Source organism: Microcaecilia unicolor, chromosome 12, assembly GCF_901765095.1.
Source record: "Microcaecilia unicolor chromosome 12, aMicUni1.1, whole genome shotgun sequence".
In the NCBI taxonomy this organism is placed as follows: domain Eukaryota; kingdom Metazoa; phylum Chordata; class Amphibia; order Gymnophiona; family Siphonopidae; genus Microcaecilia; species Microcaecilia unicolor.
The window spans coordinates 36000359-36028078 of record NC_044042.1 but is presented as its reverse complement, the minus strand read 5'-3'; the positions used below and the strand labels follow the sequence as shown (position 1 = coordinate 36028078).

The following is a 27720-nucleotide window of genomic DNA, read 5'->3' as shown; positions in this document are numbered from 1 at the left end:
ACTTTTGCCTTCAATGATATTGACAAAAGAAACCCATGAAATGGTTTATTTGGAATAAAATGTTCCCATAAGCCAATACATAGCTCTCTGGATTGTTCATTTTAGAATTAGAAATGTTAAATATTTCTGACTCGCTTTTTTTTCTTGCCTCACTTTGTGTGCAGTCTTCAAAAAGTTTCCCTGTTGTAAGTTACCTTCCCTCCCACCATTATCTCATTGTAAACCTTAATTTCAGGCACACTCACCTAGAAGTAGGATAGAAAGCACAGGCATTGTGTCTGCAGGATCCAAAACGAAGATGCTAAGAAGAGATTGTCTTCCTGAACGGTTTTCCGCAAGAATTTAGGCAGACCTGCTCAGAATCAAGCGCTGTGCCTCTGGAATGTAGGCAGTATAATTGCATCCATGTGGCAGGAGCATAACCAGCTTTCCTTTCTCCCTCAGCCTTGTGTTTCTCACTTCTGCAAGCTTCATCAAGAAGGAACGAACGAGCCAGCTTCTCTCCCCTCGGGCTGCTTTTCAATTCAAGGTCAGGCACTTCCAGGACAGGAGGCAAAAAGTAAAGCAGAAGGAAGAAGAGAGAACAGGACTTAAGAGCCACCACCTCCCCCTTGCTTTGGAAGATGGGATAGAAACAAGATAATGTACAGAAAGCAAGCCACATGGATACTTGTCAGAATCAGCCCCTCCTTGCCGTCAGCTGCCATTAGCAATGAAGCCCAGTCATGTGGGGGAGGCTCCCAGTCTTACCAATAAAACAACTGTGGCCTTTACCTTATTCTTGAAAATTTGCAGCCCCCTGCTGTCAAACACTGAAAGATTCACACAAGGAGACATGAAACTGGGATCCCTGAGCTGCAAAATATGAATGTTTTGATCATGAGACCTTCCCTTAACAACCAATAAAATCACATATAGGAGCTTATGCACTACATTTTAACAATTAAGACCTATTTTAGCACATTAAAAATAGCATGCTATATAGTAAACATACACAGAAAGCATGTACCCTTATATAAATCAGGCACTGTCAAGGCTAAATGGTGCTGTGAAAGAAGCTATTAAAGCCAAAAAGTATATTTTTTAAAATAAAGCAGGTTCAAACAAGGAAAATAGGAAAGATAATAAACTCTGGCAAGGAAGGGCTAAAGCGGCTAGGGCTCTTCAAATTGGAGAAAAGACGGCTGAGGGGAGATATGATAGAGGTCTATAAAATAATGAGTGGAGTGGAACGGGTAGATATGAATCGCTTGTTTCCGCTTTCCAAAAATACTAGGGCTAGGGGGCACGCAATGAAGGTACAAAGTAGTAAATTTAAAACAAATCAGAGAAAATATTTCTTCACTCAATGTTTAATTAAACCCTGGAATTCATTGCCAGAGAATGTAGTAAAAGCAGTTAGCTTAGCGGGGTTTTAAAAAAGGTTTAGCTAGCTTCCTAAAAGAAAAGTCCATAAACCATTATTAAAATGGACTTGAGAAAAATCCACTGCTTATTTCTAGGATAAAACAAACAATTGTGCCTGTGCTCTGTCGAGCATCAAAATATAACAAAATATTTAAACACACATGAATACAAGTGTATTGCTTCTTCAGCTTATTGAGAGTGGAGTAGTCTCATATATAACACACGATAAAGATTATTTGATTTTTCACCCAATGACTGGGTGTATTATCTGTGTGTATTGTCTAATCATTGACTTAACCTCCACCACCCTTTGCTAATCTTATATATGAAAATATATTTCTGTTTATCAATATGCTATCATCTAATTTTATGCAGCACTTAGCTTGAACAAGTTGGTGCTCTTAAAACCCCGACAGGTCCCCGTTTCGTGGCTACTTTTTCAAGGGGGAGTCACCAGTTCAAGTAACTGTCTCAAGTGCAACTGCAGCATTACTCTGTCTCTCTCAAAATGGCCACGGCATACATTTAAGGCACAAGTACTTATAGAAGTCCTACAGCAGGTGTAAATGCCCAGGCCTAGCTGTGAACTAAAACACACATAAATGATAATATTCTGTAATTTATGTGCTTTGCCCATTCTCTACTCAAAACTTCACCCATGTGCACATACATCAGCAACGAACACACTGTCAAATTATTGTGCATGCTTTCTCTACTAGTCGGTAAAGTAGCCAGTTATGCACAGAAATGAATAAAATGGACTTGGGGAAAGCCCGCTGCTTATTTCTGGGATAAGCAGCATAAGATGTTTGTACTTTTTTGGGATCATGCCAGGTATTTGTGGCCTGGATTGACCACTGTTAGAAACGTGATGCTGGTCAGGGGCGTATCTGAAAGACGGCGGTAGCGGGGGCCGAAGCCAGAGTGAGGGGGCACATTATAGCCCCCCCCCAGCTGCCGCCATTTCCGCCCCCCCCCCCCCCCGGCGCCGTGGGTACCTTTGCTGGCAGGGGACCCCAACCCCCACCAGCCAAGGTCCGCTTCCTCCTGCCGCTGCGAGGTTTTTTAAGTTCTTCATTGGGATTCGTCCTCCGTCACTCTGTGCTGCTGTTCAAAGAAGCTGCTAGCTGAATGCAGTTTCGGACTGAGTCTGACGTCGCTGCTGCACGTTGTACGTGCAGGACGTCAGACTCATGTAGAACGTGCAGCAGCGACGTCAGACTCAGTCCGAAACTGCATTCAGCTAGCAGCTTCTTTGAACAGCAGCACAGAGTGACGGAGGACGAATCCCGATGAACTTAAAAAACCTCGCAGCGGCAGGAGGAAGCGGACCTCGGCTGGTGGGGGTTGGGGTCCCCCGCCAGCAAAGGTACCCACGGCGGCGGGGGGGGGGGGGGGGGGCGGAAATGGCGGCAGCTGGGGGGGGCTATAATGTGCCCCCTCACTCTGGCTTTGGCCCTTTGCTGGTGGGGGTCCCGATCCCTGCCAGCTGAAGCATTTTATCTGTCCCACACTGGTCTCGAGCGTGCCTACTCTCCTGTTTCCAATCGCGCCGTGCATGCTCTCGTTTTATTGAAACTGGCATGCTCAGTTTCATTAAAACGAGTGTGCAGTGTACGGCGCACTGAAAACAGGAGAGGAAGCAAGTGTGAGACCAGCGCAGGACAGATAAATGCTTCAGCTGGCGGGAGTTGGGGATCCCCACCAGCAAAGGTACCTTGCGGCAGCGGGGGGGGGTCGGAAGTGGTAGCAGGTTGGAAGCGGTGGCAGCGGTAACCAGAAGCGGCGGCGGGGGAGGTCAGAAGCAGCGGGGGAAGGGCGTCAGCTGGGGGAGGCAGGCTATAATGTGCCCCCCACCTTGGGCTCTGCCCCCCCCCCCCCCCCGCCAAGGTCTGGCTATACCTCTGCCACAGCAGTAAGTTCTGATGTGCAGCAGCACTATCAAGTAAGGATGGGCAGCTAGATCATTTTCATTTCATATCATTTCCCATACCATTTTTTGGAAATGTTCATTTTATTTGGTTTTGTTTGGCCATTCTGTTGACTTGGGGAAAATCCACTGCTTAGTTCTGCTTATTTCAGAGAGAGCATAAGGCATTCCAGGAAGTTGAAACCGATTATCCCTTGACAAAGCAACCCAGCGAAGCAGGTCCTGTCGGGATAATAAAGGTTCTTGGATGCTCCTCAATACACGCACAGATAAGTGATTGTGTCTCATGTAGTTGTTGAATGTTAGAGTTTGCTCATGAGACAGCGTAAATAGTGGTGGTTTAAATTGATGCCTTCCTACTGTTTTTTAAGTGTGTGCCTTAAGTACTTCTCACATTAATATTTTTTGCATATAAAATACTCATAAAATTTGGATGGAGGGGGTCGTCAATGATTAAAGACTGTCATGGCTGGTAGATAAGAGTATTCTTTCGTACATACAGCCAAATGAGACTATATGAGACGTCCCTGAGATTCAATCAGAATAGTACTTGGTGGCACTCACTTTTCTACTTTCTATTTTTGAATATTATTGCTGTGTTCTTTTGGACATAATAAGTAGAACGCCTTAGTATTTTGACAGTATTTCTGGGATAAGCAGCATAAAATATTTTGAAATTTTTTGGGATCTTGCCAGGTATTTGTGACCTGGATTGGCCACTGTTGGAAACAGGATGCTGGACTTGATGGACCTTTGGTCTGTCCCAGTGTGGCAATACTTATGTACTTATGACCACTTTTGAAAGATGCCCATTGGCTTCCAGTCTCTCATCATCTTACTTATATTGCTTCTTTTGGTTTATAAACTTCGAGCTTCTGAAGAGCCATCCTTGATCTCAGTATATCTTAAGCCCTTTTGCCCACCCCGTCTTTTGCATTCATCTCAACAGGTGCTTCTTGTTGTTCCTTCTTTTCATGGTATCCCATCTGCTATTGTGCATCGTTCCATTTTTTTCAGTGCAAGCTCCCCAGTTTTGGAATCACTTGCCACTACGCCTGAAGAACTTCCTACTTTGGGTCAGTTTCAAACTGATTTAAAGACATCTTTTTTTTGGAAGCTTATGAGCATTAACTGAGGTTGTATGGAACACTGGTAGATGTATTTTCCTGATGTCTTTGCCTTCCCATTCTTTTTGTTTCCTATAGATATTGTAGTTCTTCCCCTGTTCCTTTCATGTCAATATGTCTTAGAAGTTCGGTGTGTGTGTGTTTTTTTTTTTCTTTCTTATTTCTTCCTTTTATTAGTCTACAAGCCGTAAAGCCCGTTACAACGGACGACATTTCTGTTGTGCGTAATGTAATGAAATAGCCAAACGGGCAATATGTTTTATTTCTGAAATGTAAAGAGAGAGAGAGTGAGAGTGTGTATATGTGTGTGTGTGTGTGTGTGAGTGTGAGAGAGAGAGTGAGTGTGTGAGAGAGAGAGACAGAGAACGTGTGTGTGTGTGTGCATGTGTGTGTGAGAGTGAGTGTGTGAGACAGAGAAAGTGTGTGTGTGTGTCTGTGTGAAAGAGAGAGAGAGTTAAGAGAGAGAGAGATTGAGAGTGTGTATATGTGTGTGTGTGTGTGTGTGTGTGTGTGTGCGTGTCTGTGTGAAAGAGAGAGTGTGAGAGTGAGTTGAGAGAGACAGAGAGTGAGAGTGTATATATGTGTGTGAGTGTGTGAGAGAGAGACATAGAAAGTGTGTGTGTATGTGCATCTGTGTGCAAGAGAGAGTGTGAGTGAGTTGAGGGAGAGACAGAGAGTGTGTATATGTGTGAGTGTGTGAGAGACAGAGAAAGTGTGTGTGTATGCGTCTGTGTGAAAGAGAGAGTGTGAGAGTGAGTTGAGAGACAGAGAGAGAGTGTGTGTCCCCTGTAGCCACCCAGCGATTCTCCTCTCTCCCCTGCCCCCCTCTCCAGCCACCCCGTGATTCTCCTCTTTCCCCTGCCCCCCTCTCCAGCCACCCAGCAATTCTCCTCTCTCCCCTGCCCCCCTCTCCAGCCACCCAGCGATTCTCCTCTCTCCCCTGCCCCCCTCTCCAGCCACCCAGTGATTCTACTCTCTCCCCTGCCTCCCCACCAGGCACCCAGCGATTCTCCTCTGTCCCCTGCCCCCCCCTGTAGCCACCCAGCGATTCTCCTCTCTCCCCTGCCCCCCTCTCCAGCCACCCAGCGATTCTACTCTCTCCCCTGCCTCCCCACCAGGCACCCAGCGATTCTCCTCTCTCCCCTGCCCCCCCCCAGGCACCCACCGATTCTCCATTGCTCCTTTGAAAGCCCTGCCTGTCTGTAGCCTTCACTTCAAGTTTGTTTCCTCTGTGTCCCGCCTTCTGACGTCATTTTCTTTTTCAGCGAGGGCAGGACTCTGAGGGAACGACCTGGAAGGGAAGGCTACAGATGGGCAGGGCTTTCAAAGGAGCGATGGAGACTCGTGGGTGCCTGGGGGGGGGGGCATGGGAGAAAGGAGAATCGCTGGGTGGCAATGACGGACCGGGCAGGCAGGTTTGGCGTTTGTTACAGACCACCATTGATCCACTGGTCCTGCCTCTACGTGCTGCTGTTACTGCCTGTAACAACGTCGGGACTCGGGATAGATCTGTGATGTGCCGCGCATGCCAGTCATGTCACGTCACGTCAGTCACTCTTCATTTATATGGTAGGATAAGCCGCCTAGATGCAAGGTTGATGGGCAGGATAATAAATCTTTTAAGAAACTTGAACTTGAGTGCCTGCTCTTTCAAAAGAGTGCACACTATTTACCAAAAGGGCACATTCTTTTTCCAATAATGTGTACACCGGTTTAGGCATGAATGATGGTTTGTACATGAACAATGGTTTGAATGGGCACACGTTCGAGAAAAGAGTGTGCCTTCTTTGCAAATAGGGCCAGATTCTGTAAATGGAGGCTAAAATCTAGACACATCCGATTAACGCGACTAGCACTATTCTATATAACACGTCTACAGTTAGATGTGGTGTATAGAATAGCGCATAGGACCGGAGTACTTGCATACATTTAGGTGCAGCCATTTATGCTATTGGTGTAAACACCTGCGCCTAAAGGTAGGCGAGTTCCCATGAATTCTATAACAATGCGCATAAATATGAGTAATGCCGTGACATACCCACACTCCTCCCATGGCCACATCCCCTTTTCAGCTACACGCATTGGAACGTGCCTCCTTTTAGAATACACTTAAAAAGAAGTGCACGTAAATTTCAATTATTGCCAATTAATGATGATAATTGGTTGTTATCAGCCAATTTTCATCACTGATTGGCTTGTTACTCAATTGAGTAGTGAGCATAAATTGGCCACACGCACAATTTAATGTGCGATACTCACTGTGCCTTATATAGAATCCAGCCCTTAGTGAGTAATCTTTCGACAGAGTGCAAACTATTATCAGCAAACAAAACCACACTCCCTCCCCTTCTGACCAAAAAAGCCCACTTTCTGAGCCCCCCACCCTGGCAGCCTCCTCCTGAGCCCACCCTCCCTGGTGGCAGCTCCCTTCTGGGTCTACCTTGTCATTGGTGGGTAGTGGGCGCAGGAGTGTCCCCATTTGCTCCTGTGTATCACCAATTCAAGGTCAAAATGGCTTCCAGGACTTCCAGTGGCACTCTTGCAATACTGCTGCTGGAAGGTCAGGCACCCACTTTAAAACTGGAACCAGCACAGGCAAGAGACAGTCTCCTGTCCATTCTGGTTCCAATTTCACAGAGCTGATGGGACCTCCAGCGGTATTCTCCCGAGGCTGCTGCAGGAAGTCTGAGCAGATATTTTGACTGAGCAGCAGCACCAGGCTGGAACGAGTGGCAGAAAGAGCAAGGAACCAGCGCGGTGCCGACACCCCCCAGCGGCGTGCACCCGGGGCGGACCGCCCCACCGCCCCCCCCCTTCCTACGCCACTGCTAATAATCATGATGAAATGTGGTCGAAACTAATAATTATCTACATTGTGGTCGAAACAAATGCTAACGAACTTCTAGAGCTGTATAATGTTAGAAGAGTATAAAATGTGATGGGTGACAAGACGGAATTGGAGAAGTCCTGTGCAGCTTTGTTGTAACCCTCTCATGAGAAAAGAAACAAAGTCTGTATTCTTGCTTGGTAGGTCAATAAAGGGAATATTTTCTCATCTCTGCGTGGCCCTCACTTCTTCTCTCCCTAACTGTACCAGTGTGTGGAACATTCTATTGGGTTGGGGAGGGCAGAAGAATTAACAGTAATTACATCTTCCATATACCAGGTCTATTTATATTAGCCCCAGCTGGGGGAATAACAGTACAATCACTGCCTCTTATTTGTTGACCCAATGATTAGGGGAACAAACCACTGTCTTATTTTTAGAACTGACTACTACTACTACTACTATTTAACATTTCTAGAGCGCTACAAAGTGTACGCAGCGCTGTACAAACACAGAAGAAAGACAGTCCCTGCTCAAAGAGCTTATAATCTAATAGACAAAAAGTAAAGCATTTAAATTAAAATATTTAAGCAGTCAAGCACAAGAGAACAGTCACAGAAGGACTGAAGATGTTGAAGGGTGGTCAGTGTGATTAGGTGTAACTCTGGTTGGAGTAGTGGGACTGAGACACCAAATCAAGGGAATCTTTTAGGAGATTACAAAAAGTTTTTTGTTTTACTGACACTCTGCATTGCAAATACAACTGACACTCCCCCTACACGTGACCCTTTAATTAGTACATACAGATACCTGTGGCCCCCTCGGGCTTGGAGTCCTAGGAAAGCCATTTTGGGCTCCTTTGTTTTTTCATTTACTCAGGCTTAACTGAACAGAAGAGTCTTCTGTGAGGGAGAAGTCATTCTGCCTTATTTCCACATCTCTGCAGCCATTTTTTTACTTCACCTAAAGAACTGGGCAATTCCTTGCAACTCCTTGTCATGTGCAAGGTTCCTGCAATAAAAAGAATGCTTTTTTTTTGGCTGGAAAACACATATGTGTGCAAAATCACCGTATGGCATAGATGTCAGAGCTGTGGTACCTGAGTAATTTTAGTCATAGGCAGAACACAGATCAAGTTAAAATAAACCATCCCTTATAAACCAGTGATCATTAGATTATAAGCTCTTTGAGCAGGGACCGTCCTTCTATGTTTAAATTGTACAGCGCTGCGTAACCCTAGTAGCGCTTTAGAAATGCTAGTTAGTAGTAGTAGTAGTAGTAGTAGTATTTAGTGATCCATGCACATCACATTGAGTTGGCAATGCCCTAACAATGATGAACTATCCTAAACATGTTTCACCCAGGTCAAGCAGGGAGGCAGAAGATGTTCAGAGCAAAATCATAGAGTGGGTTACATAGAAGGAAGAGCAATCAGAATCAAAGGCATCTGGGATAGACACGGGGAGTGGGGGGGGGGGGGGGTTCCTCCCTTTTCACAGAGAGTGTATAGCCCATGGAGCAGTTGCCCAGAATTGGTTGTAAACTCAAATCTAGGGGCTGATGCAGAAAACCTACTGCTAGCAGAACTGCGTAGTTACCGTGGATCTGGTTAGCTCTGTAAATCTATAGGATTTTGAGCTCTTTGAGGCTTTTTACTACTACTACTACTACTATTTAGCATTTCTATAGCGCTACAAGGCATACGCAGCGCTGCACAAACATAGAAGAAAGACAGTCCCTGCTCAAAGAGCTTACAATCTAATAGACAAAAAATAAATAAAGTAAGCAAATCAAATCAATTAATGTGAACAGGAAGGAAGAGAGGAGGGTAGGTGGAGGCGAGTGGTTACAAGTGGTTACGAGTCAAAAGCAATCTTAAAGAGGTGGGCTTTCAGTCTAGATTTAAAGGTGGCCAAGGATGGGGCAAGACGTAGCTTTTTCCTTCTCCTTATGAATATTTATGAGTATTCATGAAAATTCACTAATGGTTTCCCACTAATATCATTTTCATGCTGTGGATTTTTATTATTGTATTGCATTTATTATATGCAGGTTCTTTCTCTCTCTGTAGTGGGATAGAACCTGGAAATGGCCTGAGTGTAGAGACTCAAAGGCTCAACAGCTGGTGTTAGGGTTGTCAATTTTTTTTTTGACAGAGAAAAACCTGACACCTGCCCTCCTGTATGTCCCTTTCTTGTCACTTCCCCCCTGCCTGCATACTTCTGGCAGATTAGAGTATAAAACAATAAACACTCACTCACACACACACACACAAAACAAAACCAGACTAAACACATTCCATAAAGTACGAATCAGACCAACATAAAAATTAATAAAACATGAGCTGGAATCAGACCGCCCAAATCAGAAATATATGGAACAAGAATTTGCATGTCATCCTTGCACAGGAGCCATATTGATCATCTCTGTGTTGTTCCAATTTTAATATATGTATTTGTCTTTCCCATTCCACCACAGTTCAGCTTTTGAATACTTAATACCAGCTTTGGCTTCAGTAAGGCTGTTGATGGAAATGACCAGACTATCCAGTTCCTTTCATTAGGCATCAGACAGTGCAGCAGGAAATGAAGAAACCCAGTTGCATAACTTTCTTTTTCACCCAAAAAGCTTAAGTAAATATACCAGTGAGCCAACATATAAATTCTCTTGCACAAATGTGGGCTGATGGCCGAGGACAGCAGGATTCAAGTATTGGAGGTGAAACAGCATCATTCCTACTGTGTAATATCTCAAGCAAAAATATGTCTTTGGCAGCCTGTTCCTGCATTTGCTGAGTACAAACACTGGCACTGGATAACACTAACAACTTTCTATTAGTGTGACTGCAGCATGGTGTGTTAGGAGACATTCTTTTTCAAACCAAAATAACTTGGCCAGAATGTCAGCTCTGCTGTTTTAGGGGCCCTTTTACTGAGCTGCAGCAAACGGAGGATCATGGGATGCCCACAGAGTTTTCAAAGTATCAATATAAAAGTCTCACTTCGCTATAATCATGTTCATCTCTTTCATTGGCTATATCGTCTGCTCATTCAGACATTCAAAGTAGTCTGAAAAACGGGGAGGAAAAAGCCGCAGACAATGCAGGTTATTTCAAATGACTTAAATAAACCTGCTGTATCAATCACTGGCATAAAAAAAACCTCTCCTGATATCAGAAAACATTTTTATTTTTTATGGGATGCACTGGTCAGGGTCAATTCAGTAGTGTTGCTGAAAATGCCTGATTAGCCCTGGTCAGGCAATTTGAATGGCCAGGGCTAATCGCTTTGATTGTAACCACCTAAAGGTGGTATATCAAGTACCATCCTCTCTCCTTTCCCTTACATCAACCTGATACTATAATGAACAGTCAAGTCGCCCAGTGGGATCGCTGGGTTGGAGTGGGAGTATGATATTAATAAACAGCATTTATTTATCATTATGTTGCTGAACAGTTGTAGAAAAGCCTTTTTTTCCCTCCCATTTTCTTCTGGTTTAGAATGTTTTGAGGTAAATAATAGAAATAAAACAAAATAAAACATGGAAAAGAAAATAAGATGATACCTTTTTTTATTGGACGTAACAATACATTTCTTGATTAGCTTTCGAAGGTTGCCCTTCTTTGTGATTACCTTTAAAAGTGGACTAACACGGCTACCACACCTCTCTGCTCGAGGTAAATAATGAAAACTTAGTATGATGGTACAAACTGTACGGTTACATTTTATCAGGGTACTTTTCAGTGATGGATGTTAAACCACCAGGTTGCTACACTTGTTAGTATTAGTCAATTTGTGACATTACATAGTGTGAGATTAGGTGGAGTTAATCCTTGATATTTCCTATGGGCGCTGGCTGGGGATAAATTCTTGACATAATTTGGGATGTGACATTAAGTTTTGTGATATTAAATGGGTTTAACTGTAAAATACCATATTTGACCCCCAGAAGACCTTTCAAGCAGTCTGGAAATGGTGCTTTTGGTTCAAATGCTATCCAGCAGAAACAAAAGAGTCTTGCATAATGTGTCCAGCAGCCGTGTTGTTGGGAACAATCCAAATTCTTCTTGTCCTAGTATTTATTTATTTATTTGGATTTTGCTCACACCTTTTTCAGTAGTAGCTGAAGGTACATTAAATTCAGGTACAAGGTAGTATGAGCTATAGACATTGAACTGACCAGTCTCCTACTGGTCTCAGCTCTAGTTTTCTCATTCTTCCAGCACTAGTCTTCACTGGAGAAATCTTCTAGAGGGAAATTCTACTTTTAAGCATAGATTTTAGAAACTCCCACGACCCAACTTTAATTTTAGGCACACCACATTATAGAATACAGTTAGCAAGTTGTGCGTGTAAATCTCAATTAATGCCAATTAGTGCTGATAATTGGTGGTTATCATTCAATTAACAGCACTGATTAGCTAATTTAACAATTAAGTTACACACATTGTTATAGAATATACTTCGGTATCTGTGCTGATTTTCAGGTGCAATATAAAGAATGCGGGGGACATTGGCGCCGACTCCGTGGGTGCTGTGGGTGCTCGAGCACCCCCAATATTTCCCTGCCGGAACCAGAAGTTCCCCAGGAGCCAGCCCGCTGCCCGACCTCTTCTCCCACTCCCACAACAGTCCTTCGTCTGCCCCTCGCCTTCCTGCATGCCGCCCATAACTTAAAAGTCATCTTACCGGGGTTCCAGCGGCAGCAGTAGTGAAAGGCGAGCATGAGCAGGCTCGGCGAGTCGGCGCTTCAGCCTGCCTTCCCTTCTCGTTGCTCTCAGCTCTGCCTCTGGTCCCGCCCTTGCGGAAACAGGAAATGAGGGCGGGACCAGAGGCAAAGCTGAGAGATTGGGCTGGAACTCGAGTCAGAGGGAGGGAGGGGCTGGGAGTCGGAGGAGAGGGGGGAGGGCTGGAACTCTGAGGAGAGGGGGCGAGGGGAGGGGGAGAGGGGGGAGAAATGCACCACCTGTAAAAATAAAAATAAAAATTAAGCACCCCCAATCATTTTGAAAAGTTGGCTCCTGTGGCAGGGGATAAATGTGTACACCCACCTTCAAACTACACACCATCACATTTAGGCACATCTTATAGAATAGCACTTAGAAGAAACAAGAGAGAGAATCCAAAGCATGATAGGCCTCCGTGAGTGGGTGTTGGGTCCCTTATTAAAAGTTTGGATGCCTCAGCCACTCTTGGAGAACGACTATGCACTTATTACTGGGATAGAAAGACACATAGGCAGAATATCTGCATTTCCACGCCTATGTGCACACATACATGCATATATGCTAATATTCTGTTCATTTACATGTGTTCTTGGCTCCTAAGTATTGACAACTTCATTATAGACTTGCTCCCCTAACTGTCTGGTCAAAGTATGTGTTCTGTTGGGAGTCATAAGAATGACTGCACACCAAGAAGAAAGCCGGTGTCTCATATAACCTTAACTGCAGCAGAATTGCAGTTTATCAGAAGGGAAGTTAACAGAGGGTCCCGTATTCCAAGAAGTGCTTCATAGCTAGAAGGTAGTGGAAGAAGAAACTCCTAGTCTGTGGTTACGGCCACAGTTAGGCAAGTGTAGACAGTTACCTAGACCAGTAGCTTCTAGAAGGTCAGCAATAAGTAGCTGCAGTAAAAGCAAAATAAGTCCTACTAGCCACAGAAACTCAAAAAACAATGTTTAAAAGCATTATGCCCAATGATGTTAAAAAAAATTGTAGGTTAATCAAGACTGTAGAGTTTAATTACCAAAATCTCAGAGAGGGAGATGTAAGGCTGAAGCTTTGCACAGGGCACCCAGTACTTTTATACTGGTCCTGTCTGTAGTGTATACAGTTTCTGTGTATTTGGGTGTACCCTGTCTTGTGTTTCTACAAGGATTCGTACCATGTTGTGAATTTTTTTTCTGTTGAATCAAGTACCAATAGCATTTATTTTTTTATTTAGATTTGCTTACACCTTTTTCGGTAGTAGCACAAAGTGAGTTATATTCCTGTAGACTGGGTATTTCTGTCCCTGGAGGGCTCAGAATCTAAGTTCATACCCAAGGAAATGGAAGGTTAAGTGTGCCACAACGCCCAAGATCACAAGGAGCAGCAGTAAGATTTGAACCAGCCACCTCTGGATGTTAAGACTGGTGTTCTAACCCCCAGGCCACTCTTCCACTTCACTTAGTTTTATACAACCCTAAACATGTGTGATATATATATTTTCTTTTAACTGGGGCGTTTGCCAGGCAACCTAGAAAGCCTAGGACCCTGGAAAGATTTTCTTTTCCACCCCATGGGGAATCTATCTCCCCCTAGCCCATTTGAGCATCTCAATTCAGCTAGTCAGGCAATAAGGGGCTACATCTAATACTAGTCTTTTTTTATCCTCAAATGTTTTTTCAAGAGAGAGCAGTCTTTTTAATGTCTGAAAATGTTTCCCAACCGTAGCTCATCAGTCATACCTGATAATTACAGTATGGCACTTTCCACTTCCTGGGAATGAGTTCACCAGGAAGGATGTTGTTAAAGAGCTCAAACAGATGGATACCATGAACTGTGTTCTGTTACATTTTTATCCTATTTTATAATGTTAATGTAATTGTTGGTGTTTCCTTAGTTTTAGGATTGTTTTTGTGTGTTTTATTTTATGCACTGCTTTGGACAACTCCATACTGTGGTTGGAAAAGTGTTTTCATAAGTTTTTAAACGAATAAATATGATGTTTGGTTCAACCTTTCCTTCTGCCCTGTATTTTGTGTTTGAGCTCACAGTTCAGGATTTCGGCGGCTGATGTGTTTTTTGGCACACGAGCTCCTTCCCTCTAAGTAACTCTAAAGGCGTCAATCTGGTTGCAGCTTGTAAGGATGGTGGATGATCAAATCCAGATTTTCACATGCAACTGCAGTTAGAGAATGCAAGGAAGGACGGAGTTGTTCTGTCTGTTTTCCTGTCTTATCTAGATTATAAGCTCTTTGAGCAGGGACTGTCTCTTTTTGTGTATGGTGTACAGCGCTGCGTATGCCTTGTAGCGCTATAGAAATGATAAGTAGTAGTAGTAGTAGTTCTACAGGTGTCACTTGGACTGCTTTTCCTCCTTAACAGTCAAATCAAACATAGAAAGTGTTTCTATAGCACTTACTAAACAGTAGAACATTCAAATGACAAACGGTGTGCTATTTTGTGTTAATAGTAGTATTAAGAGAAACACATGGGGGTCCTTTTACTAAGCCACGTTAAAAGTGGCTGGCAGTCATTTTATTTATGTATTTATTTATTTATTTATTACATTTGTATCCCGCGCTTTCCCAAACATGGCAGGCTCAATGCGGCTTACATAGTAACAACATAAAGAATTACAAAGTCGTAAGAAGAATATACAATTTGTGGTAAACGCAATATTAATGGGGGTTAACGGATAAGTAAATTGAACATGGGAGGAATTGGGTGCAGAAGGAAATGAGCATTGGGAGGTAGGCGTAGGAAAATGGAGAGGAATTGGATATGGGGTAGCAATAAGCGTTTTAGTGCATGGGTTTCCCCACGTGCTCCAGCCACTTTTTAGCGCAGCTCTATAATGGTCGTATTTCAATTTTTTACATTAATGGCCATGTGCTAATTACCGCCTGAGCCCTTACTGCCTCCTATTTAGTAGGCAATAAGGGCTTATGTGCTACTCGTATGGTAATTGAGCAGTGTGCAGCGATATGCCCCTGCTGCCCGGATTACTGCTGGGAAGTCTACTCCCAGCTGTTTTGCCACACACTACCTGCATGGTAGCCCTACTGTGCCTTTTGTAAAAGGTCCTTGTGGTTTGCAAAATTACCCCCCCCCCCCCCCCGGTTTACGAAGCCACAGTAGTGGCTGCCGTGCGCTAATGCCGACACAGCCCATTCACTTTGCCGTGTGTAATGAGCCCTGTGCTAAAATATGCCTGACTTCAACAGTAGCTATGTCTAAACCTTACTACAATAAAATGGAACTCCAAGTTCATGAAGCTTTGACTTGACTCCTCTCTGGCACAGATCTGCAGAATTGTCAGAGACAAGGTCAGGGTTTGTACTTCCACTCCAGACTTCTCCTGCTACTTTCTTACCCCATTACTTCCTCCAGCTATGCACATCTTCCAGGTGAAGGAGAGGCTGATTTCTCATAAGTACATAAGTAATGCCATACTGGAAAAAGACCAAGGGTCCATCGAGCCCAGCATCCTGTCCACGACAGCGGCCAAGCCAGGCCAAGGGCACCTGGCAAGCTTCCCAAACGTACAAACATTCTATACATGTTATTCCTGGAATTGTGGTTTTTTCCCAAGTCTATTTACCGTGTTTCCCCGAAAATAGGACATCCTCCGAAAGTAAGACCTAGTAGAGGTCTTGCTGCAATTTGAAAATATAAGGCCTCCCCCGAAAATAAGACCTAGCAGGGGAGGCCTTATTTTTCAGGGAAACATCGGGGTCACCCCCCCACCCGAGATCGCCGGCTCCCCCCCTCGATCAGCGGCTCCCCCACCCTCAGTCGCTCCCGGAACTAACCTCTTAACCGCTTCCTTTCACCTTCGCACTCGCTGCAAGCAGCAGGGCTGGCCACTCCTTCCTTCCGCCCTCGCCTGATGTTACGTTACGTCAGGCGAGGGCGGGACACGGAAGGAAGGAGTGGCCTGCCCTGCTGCTTGCGGCGAGTGCGAACATGAATGGTGAAAGGAAGCATTTAAGAGGTTAGTTCCGGGAGCGACTGAGGGCAGGGGGAGCCGCCGATCGAGGGGGGGAGCCGGCGATCTCGGGTGGGGGGTGACCCCGATGTTTCCCCCAAAAATAAGGCCTCCCCTGAAAATAAGACCTAGCAGGTCTTGGGGAGCAAAATTTAATATAAGACAGTGTCTTATTTTCGGGGAAACACGATAGTAGTGGTTTATGGACTTGTCCTTTAGGAAATTGTCCAACCCCTTTTTAAACTCTGCTAAGCTAACCGCCTTCACCACTTTCTCCGGCAACAAATTCCAGAGTTTAATTATACATTGGGTGAAGAAAAAGTTTCTCCGATTTGTTTTAAATTTACTACACTGTAGTTTCATCGCATGCCCCCTAGTCCTAGTATTTTTGGAAAGCGTGAACAGACGCTTCACATCCACCTGTTCCACTCCACTCATTATTTTATATACCTCTATCATGTCTCCCCTCAGCCGTCTCTTCTCCAAGCTGAATAGCCCTAGCCTCCTTAATCTTTCTTCATAGGGAAGTCGTCCCATCCCCACTATCATTTTAGTCGCCCTTCGCTGCACCTTTTCCAATTCAAAATCCATTTCACAGATACTAGTCATTTTCTAGGGCTTGATCAATTTTCAGTGAGACCCAGGAGGATCCAGTCAAGTGAAACAAGTGCTGACCCAGAAAATGCTGAAGTTCTTGCAAGCGGAGGAGAAGGACAAGTTACTGTGCATTTCATCAAAAGTCCTTTGAGCCCAACCATTTCATTCATGCAAGCAAAGCCTTCAGAAACATCTCAGCCTAGGAAGATTTAGAGGTCAAATCATACATGTCTTTCCACAAGTAACTGACCATGGAATTTCACAGGCTGTTGCTGTGAATTACTCCACATTTCTTTTCCTATTAAACTTTGTTAACATTACATTTTAAAAAAACACACTCACATTATTATAGAACCAGGGGTTATATATATAGTGGAGGAGTAGCCTAGTGGTTAGTGCAGCAAGCTTTGATCCTGGTGAACTGTGTTCAATTCCCACCACAGCTGGGCAAGGCATTTAACCCTCCATTACCCCAGGTACAAAATAAGTACCTATATATAATATTTAAACCACTTTGATTGTAACCACAGAAAGGCAGTATATCAAGTCCCATCCTCTTTCCCTAAATATTTCTCCCTCTAGATATAATTATTGACCAACTGAGATATGCTTCCCTGATCCAGAAATCTACTCCACTTTTTATTAAATGTATTGTTTATTCAAGCAGACAAAAATACAAGAAATGTACATTGACATGAGTAATGCCAAATAGCATATTAAACCAAACCCAAAGGTAAAGATTAAAAACACCCTATGTATAGTCCAAACAAAAATCCCAAAAGTAGGAGTGGACCAAAAAGTCTTCACAGCCAGAGGTCGATTAAAGCAACTTCTGAGGTGCTGAATTGTCACCAGTGTTGACCAAATTACTTTGTGAAAATAAGATTTTAAAGTTACAGTTACTGCAAAGAAAAAGTAATATATTACATTTACTGGTTACTTGTTTCGTGAAGTAATATGTTACTTTTATTTACTTTTTAATTCTTGGATATAAACAGTTGTTTTGACATTACATAAAAGTAATGCTAGCAGTTGGACATCCATCCATTATCAAAGCAGACATTGTCCAAAGGAAGGAAGAGTCTCAAAATCAACTCCAAATAATTTTATTGAAAAGCGACCCGACTTGGCCAAGTTTCAGTACACCAGCCTTGGTTAGGGGTGTTTCCAAAGCACAAATCCTCACTAGCTCATAAAAAGTTAACTGTGCTTTTTGAATTTGGGTGGAGACTTGGTAGTTACTAACTTTTGGAACTGGACCAGAGCTTTTTCTATGCAGGTTTTGCAGTACATGCTTTGAATCTCTGAATGTGGTGTGGAAACCTATGTGGATGCACATACAATTGTGCTTTTTATGTGCTAGTGAGGATTTATGCTTTGGAAAGACCCCTGACAAAGGCTGGTGTGCTGAAACTTGAGTCACTTTTCAATAAAATTATTTGGAGCTGATTTTGAGACTCCTCTTTCCTTTGGTCTGTCTCTACTTTAATTTGGTTGGTTGCTGTTTCTCCAACCATTAAGTTGGCTCAGTCACCAAAGGTAACCAAAGTGTGTATTTTAATACCAGATTGGTAATGCCATGTACTATATACCTTTTTTATATAGGAGCATACAGTGCTGTATATAGTGCTTCATGCAGGGGTCCTTTGCCCTATATATTAAATAAGAGAATTTGTTAGTGGACAATTTCTGCACTTTGCACTGTGAATATATTTTTGTGTGGCACATATTGGAGTGCAAAGGTATTCTTGATTTTATAACAGTTGACAATGTTAGCATTTCCTGGTATTTTTATTGGTATGCTGGGTTACAAGTGTAGGAGGACAGGGAGATGCTGGGCCACAAGTATTTGAGGAAAGAAAAAGGAAGAGGGGGAGATAGAGAGTTGCAGGGCTACAAGCAGTGGCGTAGGAAGGGGGGGCAGGAGGGGCGGTCCGCCCCGGGTGCACGCGCTTAGGGGGTGCCGGCCCCACTGGTTCCCTGCTCTCTCATTCCGGGGCAGAGAGAGCAGGGAACCAGCGGGGCCGACGCAGCTCCGAGTGACGTGCACTCTGGCCGGATCGGCCCTCCCGCAAGTAACAATGCGGTCCGGGGGGGGGGTTGTGCTCTGGGAGGGGGTCGTGCTGTGCTGCACCCGGGGGGGGGGGGGGGTGCGCAGCGGCGACCCACCCCGGGTGCCGTTAGCCCTCGCTACAGCACTGGCTACAAGTACTGTATATGTGGAGAGAGAGATAGAGAGGAGATGATGGGCTACAAGGTCTAGGGAGGGAGAGGGTGAGGAGATGCTGAGCAGCTGAAATTTAATGTGGGCAAATGCAAAGTGATGCACATTGGTAAGAATAATCCAAATCATAGTTACTTGATACTAGGGTCCACCTTAGGAGTCACTACTCAAGAGAAACATCTAGGTGTCAATGTGGACAATATGTTGAAATCTGCTTAGTGTGTAGCAGTGGACAAAAAAGCAAACAGAATGCTTGGAATTATAGGAAAGGGATAGAAAATAAGACAAAAAATATTATTATACCTCTGTATTGCTCAATGATGTGACCTCACTTGATGGACCATGCAAGTCTTTACCTGCCGTCATTTATGATGCTACTATATAATTCTGATTAACGTATCTCAAAAAAGATATAGCAGGATTAGAAAAGGTTCAAAGAAGGGTGGTCACAATGATTAAGGGGATGGAACTCCTCTCATATGAGCAGAGGTTAGGGCTCTTCAGCTTGGAAAAGAAGTGGATGAGATGGGATGTAATAGATGTCTACAAAATCCTGAGTGGAGTGAAATGGATAAATGTGAATCAATTGTGCACTTTTTTTTCAAAAAGTATAAAGAAAATAGGACACTCCATGAAGTTACATAGTAACAAAGTTATTCACAGTTGTTAAATTGCAAGAGGATTTTGAAAAAATACAAGAGGACCTTACGAGGCTGGGAGACTTGGCATCCAAAAGGCAGAAGACGTTTAATGTGAGCAAGTGCAAAGTGATGCACGTGGGAAAGAGGAACCTGAAATATAGCTATGTGATGCAAGACTCCACATTAGGAATCACCGACCAGGAAAGAGATCTAGGTGTCATCGCTGGTGATACATTGAAACCGTCCGTTCAGTGTGCGTTGGCGGCTAAGGAAGCAAATACAATGTTAGGAAAGGAATGGAAAACAAAAATGAGGACATTATAATGCCTTTGTATGTGACCGCATCTCGAATACTGTGTGCAATTCTGGTGACTGCATCTCCATAGGCATGTGCCAGCATCATTTGGAGCCTCGTTGTGCTGAGTAGATGGCATGAGATGGAGACTTTGACCGTCCGATGTCCACGAATAGTTTTAATAGATGTTTTGTATGTCTTTGATCCAGTATGTCAGTTAGGGATGAGTCAAGTAGTGGCATGTGCATGTTGTAATTTTATGTTCATATTTAGGAATCTGACCACTGATGACTCTATTTATAGCGAAACATGGACCGTGTTGGGCTCAGCAACTGTATGTTGGATGCTTCCGTTTCCCTTTTCAAATTTTGCAGCGTTGTGGTATCAACAAAGCTTGACTGTGTACAGGACTATGTACATGATTTAATTGCTTTCAGGCATTTGGATGTTTGTTGGCCCTTGGGAATTAAGACTCAAGATTCAAGACTCAAGACAAGATATGGTTGTTGGGCTACTTATAAGTTCACATTGGGAAGAAATCATTGTTGAATCTTGAGATAAGTTTATCCTGTTTTATAAACAACTAGCCGTTAAGCCCGTAACAACGGGCTAGTTTTTTGTTTTCCTATGCCCCCCCCCCCCCGGGTCCACCAACTCTGCTCTCTCCCCTGCCCTCCCCCCAGCGTGTTTCCCTCAGTTCCGCACCCTCCTTCCCTCCCTGCTCTCTCCTCCTCCGATTTCCACGCCCATGTCCAAGCCCTCCTCCCTATTGGGCTGTACTGCTGGTGGAGGCGGGGCTTGGACTTCTACACTCTTAGCGTTCTGAGTGACTCTACTGCGCATTTGCTGGTGAGTTGGTCACTTGCCGTTTATATGTTTGATTGACTTTGGATGTTTGTTTTGGAATATATTGGTGAGAGACATCTTAGGAGCCTATGTCCTAGTGACAAGTTCAAGCAATATATGTGACATCTGACATATTTGTTTGAAACGCTATATAATTTCACATTATTTTAGTTACAATATGCACGAGTTAGTATGCTGAGACGTTGTGTTAAAAATGTTTTTGATGCTTAATTGTTATTTTATATCTTATTCTCAATTTGTATAATTGTTTTTCTTGTACTGTAGCTTGCACTACAGACCTTGTAAGCCACTTTGAGCCTGCGATCAGTGGGGAAAATGTGGGATATAAATGTAATAATAAATAAATAAATTATAGTTGTTCTGATATTATTGTAAAAAAGATACAGTGGAATTAGAAAAGGTACAGAGAAGGGCAATGAAAATGATAAAGGGGATGTAATGGCTTCCCTAAAGCGGCTAGGGCTCTTCAGCTTGTAGAAAAGATGGCTATGGGGAGATATGATAGAGGTCTATAAAATAATGAGTGGAGTGGAACTGGTAGATGTGAATCGCTTGTTTACTCTTTCCAAAAATACTAGGACTAGGGGGCACGCAATGAAGCTACAAAGTAGTACATTTAAAACACATTGGAAAAAATATTTCTTCACTGAAAGTGTAATTAAACTCTGGAATTCATTGCCAGAGAATGTGGTAAAAGCACTTAGCTTAGTGGGGTTTAAAAAAGGTTTGATTACCTTTTTAAAAGAAAAGTCCATAAGCCAATATTAAGATGGGCTTGGGGAAAATCAACTGCTTATTTCTAGGATAAGCAGCATAAAATGTAGTGTACTATTTTGGGATCTTGACACTCCAACCCATCCGAATCTGTCCATCCACGATCAGGGAACAGACCGTAGAAGTCTTCCAGGCACTAGCTTTGCTTCCCAATTGTTTCAGACCAAAGGTCTGTGAGGATCATGTATACAATATGTCATAGATGTGTCCCGACTGAAAAAAAGGTTGAGAACTGCTACTTTTTTTAATCAGTTAATATGATGATTAGCCTCCTGGGGGCTGGGGAATACCAGTCTAGCCTGCATAGAGTCTTTCAGGATAAAAGGTCTTCCTGAGGTTAACCTATTCTCTTCTGGTTCCACACACAGTCTCTCTTTTCTGGGAGCCACTTCAACACAGATGCTTCTAATTAATTAGGAACAATTTCATACACATCACCTCCTTCAAAGGTTCAAATTTATTTGATACACTATATTATACTTAGAATCATAGCGGTTACAAAAATGAAAGGGAAGGAGAAAAAAACAATCACAACAGAACTGAAAAACGAAAACAGACACAGAAGGGTTATAAATTGATTAAAATATAAACCCTATGTAGATATTTACTATATAAATATATATATAAATATCTAACTAAAATAATTAATGAAACACAGAAGGAAGGGAAAAGGTCACATATCAAGTCTTACCCTTAGTAGTCCAGTTCCAAAATGGGGCTTCTCAGTTCTGGTCCTGTCGTATTGAGGGTCCTTATACTGTTCCACTCCTCATATCGAAGGCAGGCAGAGGAGTGGGTAAAATTTATGACCCATCATATTCATCTCATACTAGTCTGAAACTAAAAGAATCAAGGGACTTTTCACACAAGACTAGATATAACAGAACTAAGGCCCAAGGACTAACATACTAACAGGCTCATTTTCGAAAGAGAAGGACACCCATCTTTCGACACAAACCAGAAGACTGGCGTCATTCTCCCAGGGTCATCCAAATCGGTATAAACAAAAGCTGATTTTGGACGTCTGCAAGGGGGCGTATCGGAGGCATAGCGAAGTCGGGACTTGGGCATGCCTAACACATGGACGTCCTCAACCCATAATGGAAAAAAAAGGGTGTCCCTGACGAGCACTTGGATGACTTTTACCTGGTCCTGTTTTTCTTATGACCAAGGCACAAAAAGGTGGCTGACATGACCAGATGACCACTGGAGAGATCGGGGATGACCTCCTCTTACTCCCAAAGTGGTCACTAACCCCCTCCCACCCTCAAAAAACATCTTTCAAAATATTTTTTGCCAGCCTCAGATGTCATACTCAGATCCATCACAGCAGTATGCAGGTCCCTGGAGCAGTTTTAATGGGTGCAGTGCACTTCAGGCAAGCGGACCCAGGCCCATCCCCCTCCCTACCTGTTATGTTTGTTGAGGAAACAGTGAGCCCTCCAAAACCCACCAGAAACCCACTGTACCCACATCTAGGTGCCCCCCTTCACCCATAAGGGCTATAGTAGTGGTGTACAGTTGGGGGTAGTGGGTTTTAGGGGAGGTTTGGTGGGGCTATGTTCCTGGGAGCATTTTATGAAGTCCACTGCAGTGCCCCCTAGGGTGCCCGGTTGGTGTCCAGGTATGTCAGGGGGACCAGTGCACTAGAAATGCTGGCTCCTCCCACGACCAAAGGGCTTGCATTTGGTCGTTTCTGAGATGGGTGTCCTTGGTTTCCATTATCACCGAAAATCAGAAATGACCAAGTCTAGGCATGACCATCTCTAAGGATGACCTAAATTTCAAGATTTGGGCGTCCCCGATCGTATTATCAAAATGAAAGATGGACATTCATCTTGTTTCGATAATATGGGTTTCCCTGCCCATCCACTGGGACGTTTTGCGAGAACGTCCTCAACAAAACTTGGGCGTCCCTTTCGATTATGCCCCTCCACGACTCCAATTAAGAGTCTGTCTCCTCACAGCTCACTTCTCCACACTACAAAACCACACATGCACACTAAGGTCTCTGACTTATAAAGGGGTGGACAGTACCATCATAGCCATCACTGGAAGGGGGATCCTATAACCAGATAGTATGCACCCAGGACTATACCAAGCCAAAATCACACCCTGTGTAACACACCCCCTGGTGTCCTCACTGTGCTGCTGCCAAGAAGAGATGATGGGGAGCAATTCTGGTGCTCCTGCCTCTCTTGCGCCCCATGTGGCCGTACCACTTGCATAACTCTCAGTATATCTCTGTAAGTACCTTCTCTTTGCTCTAACTTGGTATGGGCCTGGGGGCAGGAATATCCAGGACTTGTAAGGATCCTGAAAGGGTCCTTACACAAGAAAAAAACATTTCAGTTCATATTTGGAGTTTTGGCTCTTTTTCCTAATTTTTAGACTTTGTGGTTTATCTAATGCATTCATTTAATAACTGCTTCTCCCTCCCCTGATATTTGGCCTACAAGGATCAGCATTTTGAAAGCATTCTGCCCCAGGCTGAATTACACCCTCATATTAAGCGATGGGCTTAATCTGGGCACCTGCAGAAATGGCCTTTACAAACTGATGTGCGTAGTGCCTGTACTTATGCAAGATTACCCACATTTTGAAAAGGCATTCCCAGGGGGGAGGGGGAAGACTGGGGAAAGCTTTGCATTTACATGCATGCTTCTGAAGTTTCAAAATATGTGCATATTTTTCCTTGTGAAAACTATTCACGCATAGTAAGATTAAATGTTTGTGGGCAGTTTTCCTAGAGTAATTTTCAAAGCGAAGTTGCATGTTTACTTTCGCTTTGAAAATTAGCATAAAGTCCATACAGCTGGGTCAACCCTCATTGAGGCACCATGCTTACCAAGGTCACTATTCTGGTAAAGCCCATCAGGTTTTCAGGATATCTTTAATGAGCATTCATGAGATTTACCGAGGTACCTTGACTCCTAGGGTATCAAACCTCCTCCTGTGTTTACTTTTAGATCATAAATAATAAGCATTTGCTTTACATTAAAGAAAAATACCCAGTGTACCTGAATGTAACTCACCTTGAGCTACTACTGAAAAGGTGTGAGCAAAATCCACATAAATAAATTAACAGCTTCCCAGCTCGTGATATCAGGAGCTATGTACAGGAGGAAAACACACTTTTTCACTCGGCCACAGCCTGGCTATGGCTTTGGATCCAATCTGAGGTCTGTCACTGACTTAAAGAAGTTTTGCTTAAGTGACACAGCATCTCGCTGCCCCTCCCTTTACCTAACTATATATAGGAGACACTAACATTATCTCTCTCTTTTCATTGCAGGCTTGGATCCTTTCACGAGAGCTAGGGAGGTGGCTTGATACATGTTTCCAAAGTAACGCATTGGGAATGGAGCATTGGAGATGGAAGACATTCCGTAGATCTGTGAAGACCTTGAGGAAAATCAGCAAAAGTTCAAGCACTGTGTTACTGTTAGAGCTTTAGCAAACCACTTCACGTGTGTAGCATGTCACACTAACATGCTATACATGTAACATGCTGCTATGGTCCCTAATTTACTGGTTTATTTATATATATAGGCTTTATGAAAAATACTGTTACTGTGCCTTTCATTGCTTTGCTCCTGAGACCATGACAGCGTCAGGCAGTAAGACATTATAGTGCTGTAGGTGTGTTTGACTGGTACCGTGTTGTGTATCATGAGTGTGAGATTTTCATTGCCAATGCAAACAATAGCTACTTTACAGTCTTCTCTGTTTGGTGTCCCATCACAACAGCTGATTAATTTTATTACTAAACGTCCATATGCCTATTATTGCGAAGATGTCAAGATTCAAAGCACCAAAGACAGCTAGTTAAGAAGTCAGCTGACAAGATCTGTGCCTCTGAAAACATAGTGCCAGCACTATCTATCTGCTCAAAATTTGGGCTACCCTGGAGGCAAAGTTAGGCCAGGATTCCTAGCTTAGGGGGTCTTTTATCTGCACCAGGGCCAATAGGAATAAAATGGGCCCTGCTGCAAGTAACTTGAGCTAAACGTTAGTAAAAGACCCCCCCTCAGTCAACTAGTGTTCATTTTTCAGCACTGGCTGACTAAATTAGACCTGTGAAGTTTAGGAAAATTCTTAGGCTAATACTGTTTTGGGATGCTTTTGGTAATGACTACTACTACTACTACTACTATTTAGCATTTCTATAGCGCTACAAGGCGTACGCAGCGCTGCACAAACATAGAAGAAAGACAGTCCCTGCTCAAAGAGCTATGTAATAAAAGTGAGCCAAGTATAGGACAATCAAGCCATTGTGACATCACTGATGAGGTTGGCTCTTATTGGTGGCCTGAGGCATTATGACATCACAATATTAGCTCTGGTTACAAGAGACTACTACTATTTAGCATTTCTATAGCGCTACAAGGCGTACGCAGCGCTGCACAAACATAGAAGAAAGACAGTCCCTGCTCAAAGAGCTTACAATCTAATAATGACCACAATTCACACGAGATATCTGGTTACGTAATTCGAAAATCCAACTAATCTTAAACCCATATGGCAATGCTCTGAGAGAGAAGATAACAGTTCACAGACTCTATAACAGTGGGAGGAAAAAAGGCCTCAGTACCACCGCTCCAGTCTGTGAATTGTAATGGTTTTGGTAAAATGCCAGCTGATGCTGTTTACTGGTATGTATTGTCTGTCCTTTGTCTACTTCAAATATTTATATCTATCCCTTGCTTAGGATTATAAGATAAGCAGGCTATAAGTAAGTAGATAAAAATAGCGAACTTAGGAGGCTGTCCTAGGGTTGCTGGCTTAAATCTAGCTGGAGATGCTGGATCCAGATTCGCCTGACAGGATTGATCCAGTCCTGCGTTTACCCCAGTGCATGCAGGGACTTGTAGTTCCGATTTCTCCATTGCATTCCCGAAGCAAGACTACAAGTCCCTGCCTGCAATGGGTAAACTCAGGGCTAGATCTGTCTGGCAACTCTGGATGTGAGTGGCAACCTTAAGTGGGCTAGATTTAGGTGAATTTTTAGCTGCATCCAAGGCAACCAGATTGTGACTGAAAATTGGCTGCTCACTGGCCCTTTGAAAACCTGACCCTGTGTGTCTGATTATTACCACTTTAATATCGTGGTTAGTTCCCTGATATGATGATGCTCAGAGCTGGACCTGTGCATTTTCGAGCTGTGGACCTTGCCTTCCACCTGGTGGTGACTAATGGTCAGTGCACCGTTAAGCACATCTGTTAGAAAAGAAGAGGGACAGTGAATGCTGATGTTAATGAAAGTAACGCTAGAATTTCACCTCACACCACCCCATGCTAGTGCTGCCAGGAGCTCTCTCAGCAGACAGTGTGCAGTAATTCATAGTTCACTTGAGAGATTGTGACCTGAATAACATCAGTGAAGTGAGATTCACTTTTCCTGTTATCCTCCCATATATCTCATCGAGATATTGTTCTTCAGATGTGTTGCTCCCTTGTGCGCATGTGTGTGAGCATGTGCATATGTATTATTTTATATGAGTGTGTGTGTCTGTTCCTTTGTGTATATGTTTTTCTCTGTTGTATGTGCGTTTGCAGTCTGCTTTCTATTCTGTTTACGTTGCTTGCATTTACGTGTATGCAATCTGCTTTCTGTTTCCTTTGCCCTTCAGTGCAGAGAATATTTTCAGGCTCCAGCTGTGTGCCAGTTTTGAGCCATCCCTGCTTTTACTTTGGTCTTTCATCAGGAAGTTCTGCAGGACAGGATTAAATCTTTAGTGAACTCCAGGCAGACAAGCATGTTTTAAAAATTCAAATAGGGCTCCACTTGTTTCTGTCTGTAGAGGTTATCAATAGAAATCAAACAAAATAAAACATGGAAAAGAAAATAAGATGATACCTTTTTTATTGGACATAAATAAAAAAGGTATCATCTTATTTTCTTTTCCATGTTTTATTTTGTTTGATTTCTATTAATAACCTTAAGAGTGGACTAACACGGCTACCACACTCCTGTCTGTAGAGGAAAACTTGCAGAGGAGGAAGCAGCTCCTACTGGAGGCAGTGTGAACAAGGGGTGGGGAGAATAGATAGATCTCTGCAGGTGACAGCTTGTGACTCTCCCAGACCCTTACCTCCACTCTACTTTCTGTCAGCCACTGACTTATCAGGACAAAAATCTGCCTTGGGAGCCAATGAATTAACACATCTGAGAGGGTGACACAATGTAACCAAAGACCCGTAAAGGACATTACCTGACTCTTCTTCCCCCTTTCCCTCCCTAAGTTCCCCCCAATTGTACCTACCATACATGTACCTCATTCTACCACAATATCACTTTGTATTCATTCATACTATGTATTTGTTCAGTCCAG

At 43.4% G+C, this 27720-nt stretch overlaps 1 protein-coding gene and 1 non-coding gene across 2 annotated transcripts in view; both read right to left on the bottom strand.

Moving 5' to 3' along the window:
- The window catches only part of CLMP (CXADR like membrane protein), a 71083-nt gene extending 70651 nt beyond the window's left edge, over positions 1–432 (bottom strand). The window contains exon 1 of the mRNA XM_030221595.1: positions 246–432. Coding sequence (XP_030077455.1) covers positions 246–273 — 28 coding nt within the window. The 5' untranslated portion in view covers positions 274–432. The remainder of the gene's footprint in view (positions 1–245) is intronic.
- A 9227-nt stretch (positions 433–9659) lies between these two features.
- Positions 9660–9767, bottom strand: LOC115482324. The gene has a single exon (XR_003944074.1). It is a non-coding gene; the product is annotated as a U6 spliceosomal RNA (small nuclear RNA).
- Between the last annotated feature and the right edge of the window lie 17953 nt (positions 9768–27720).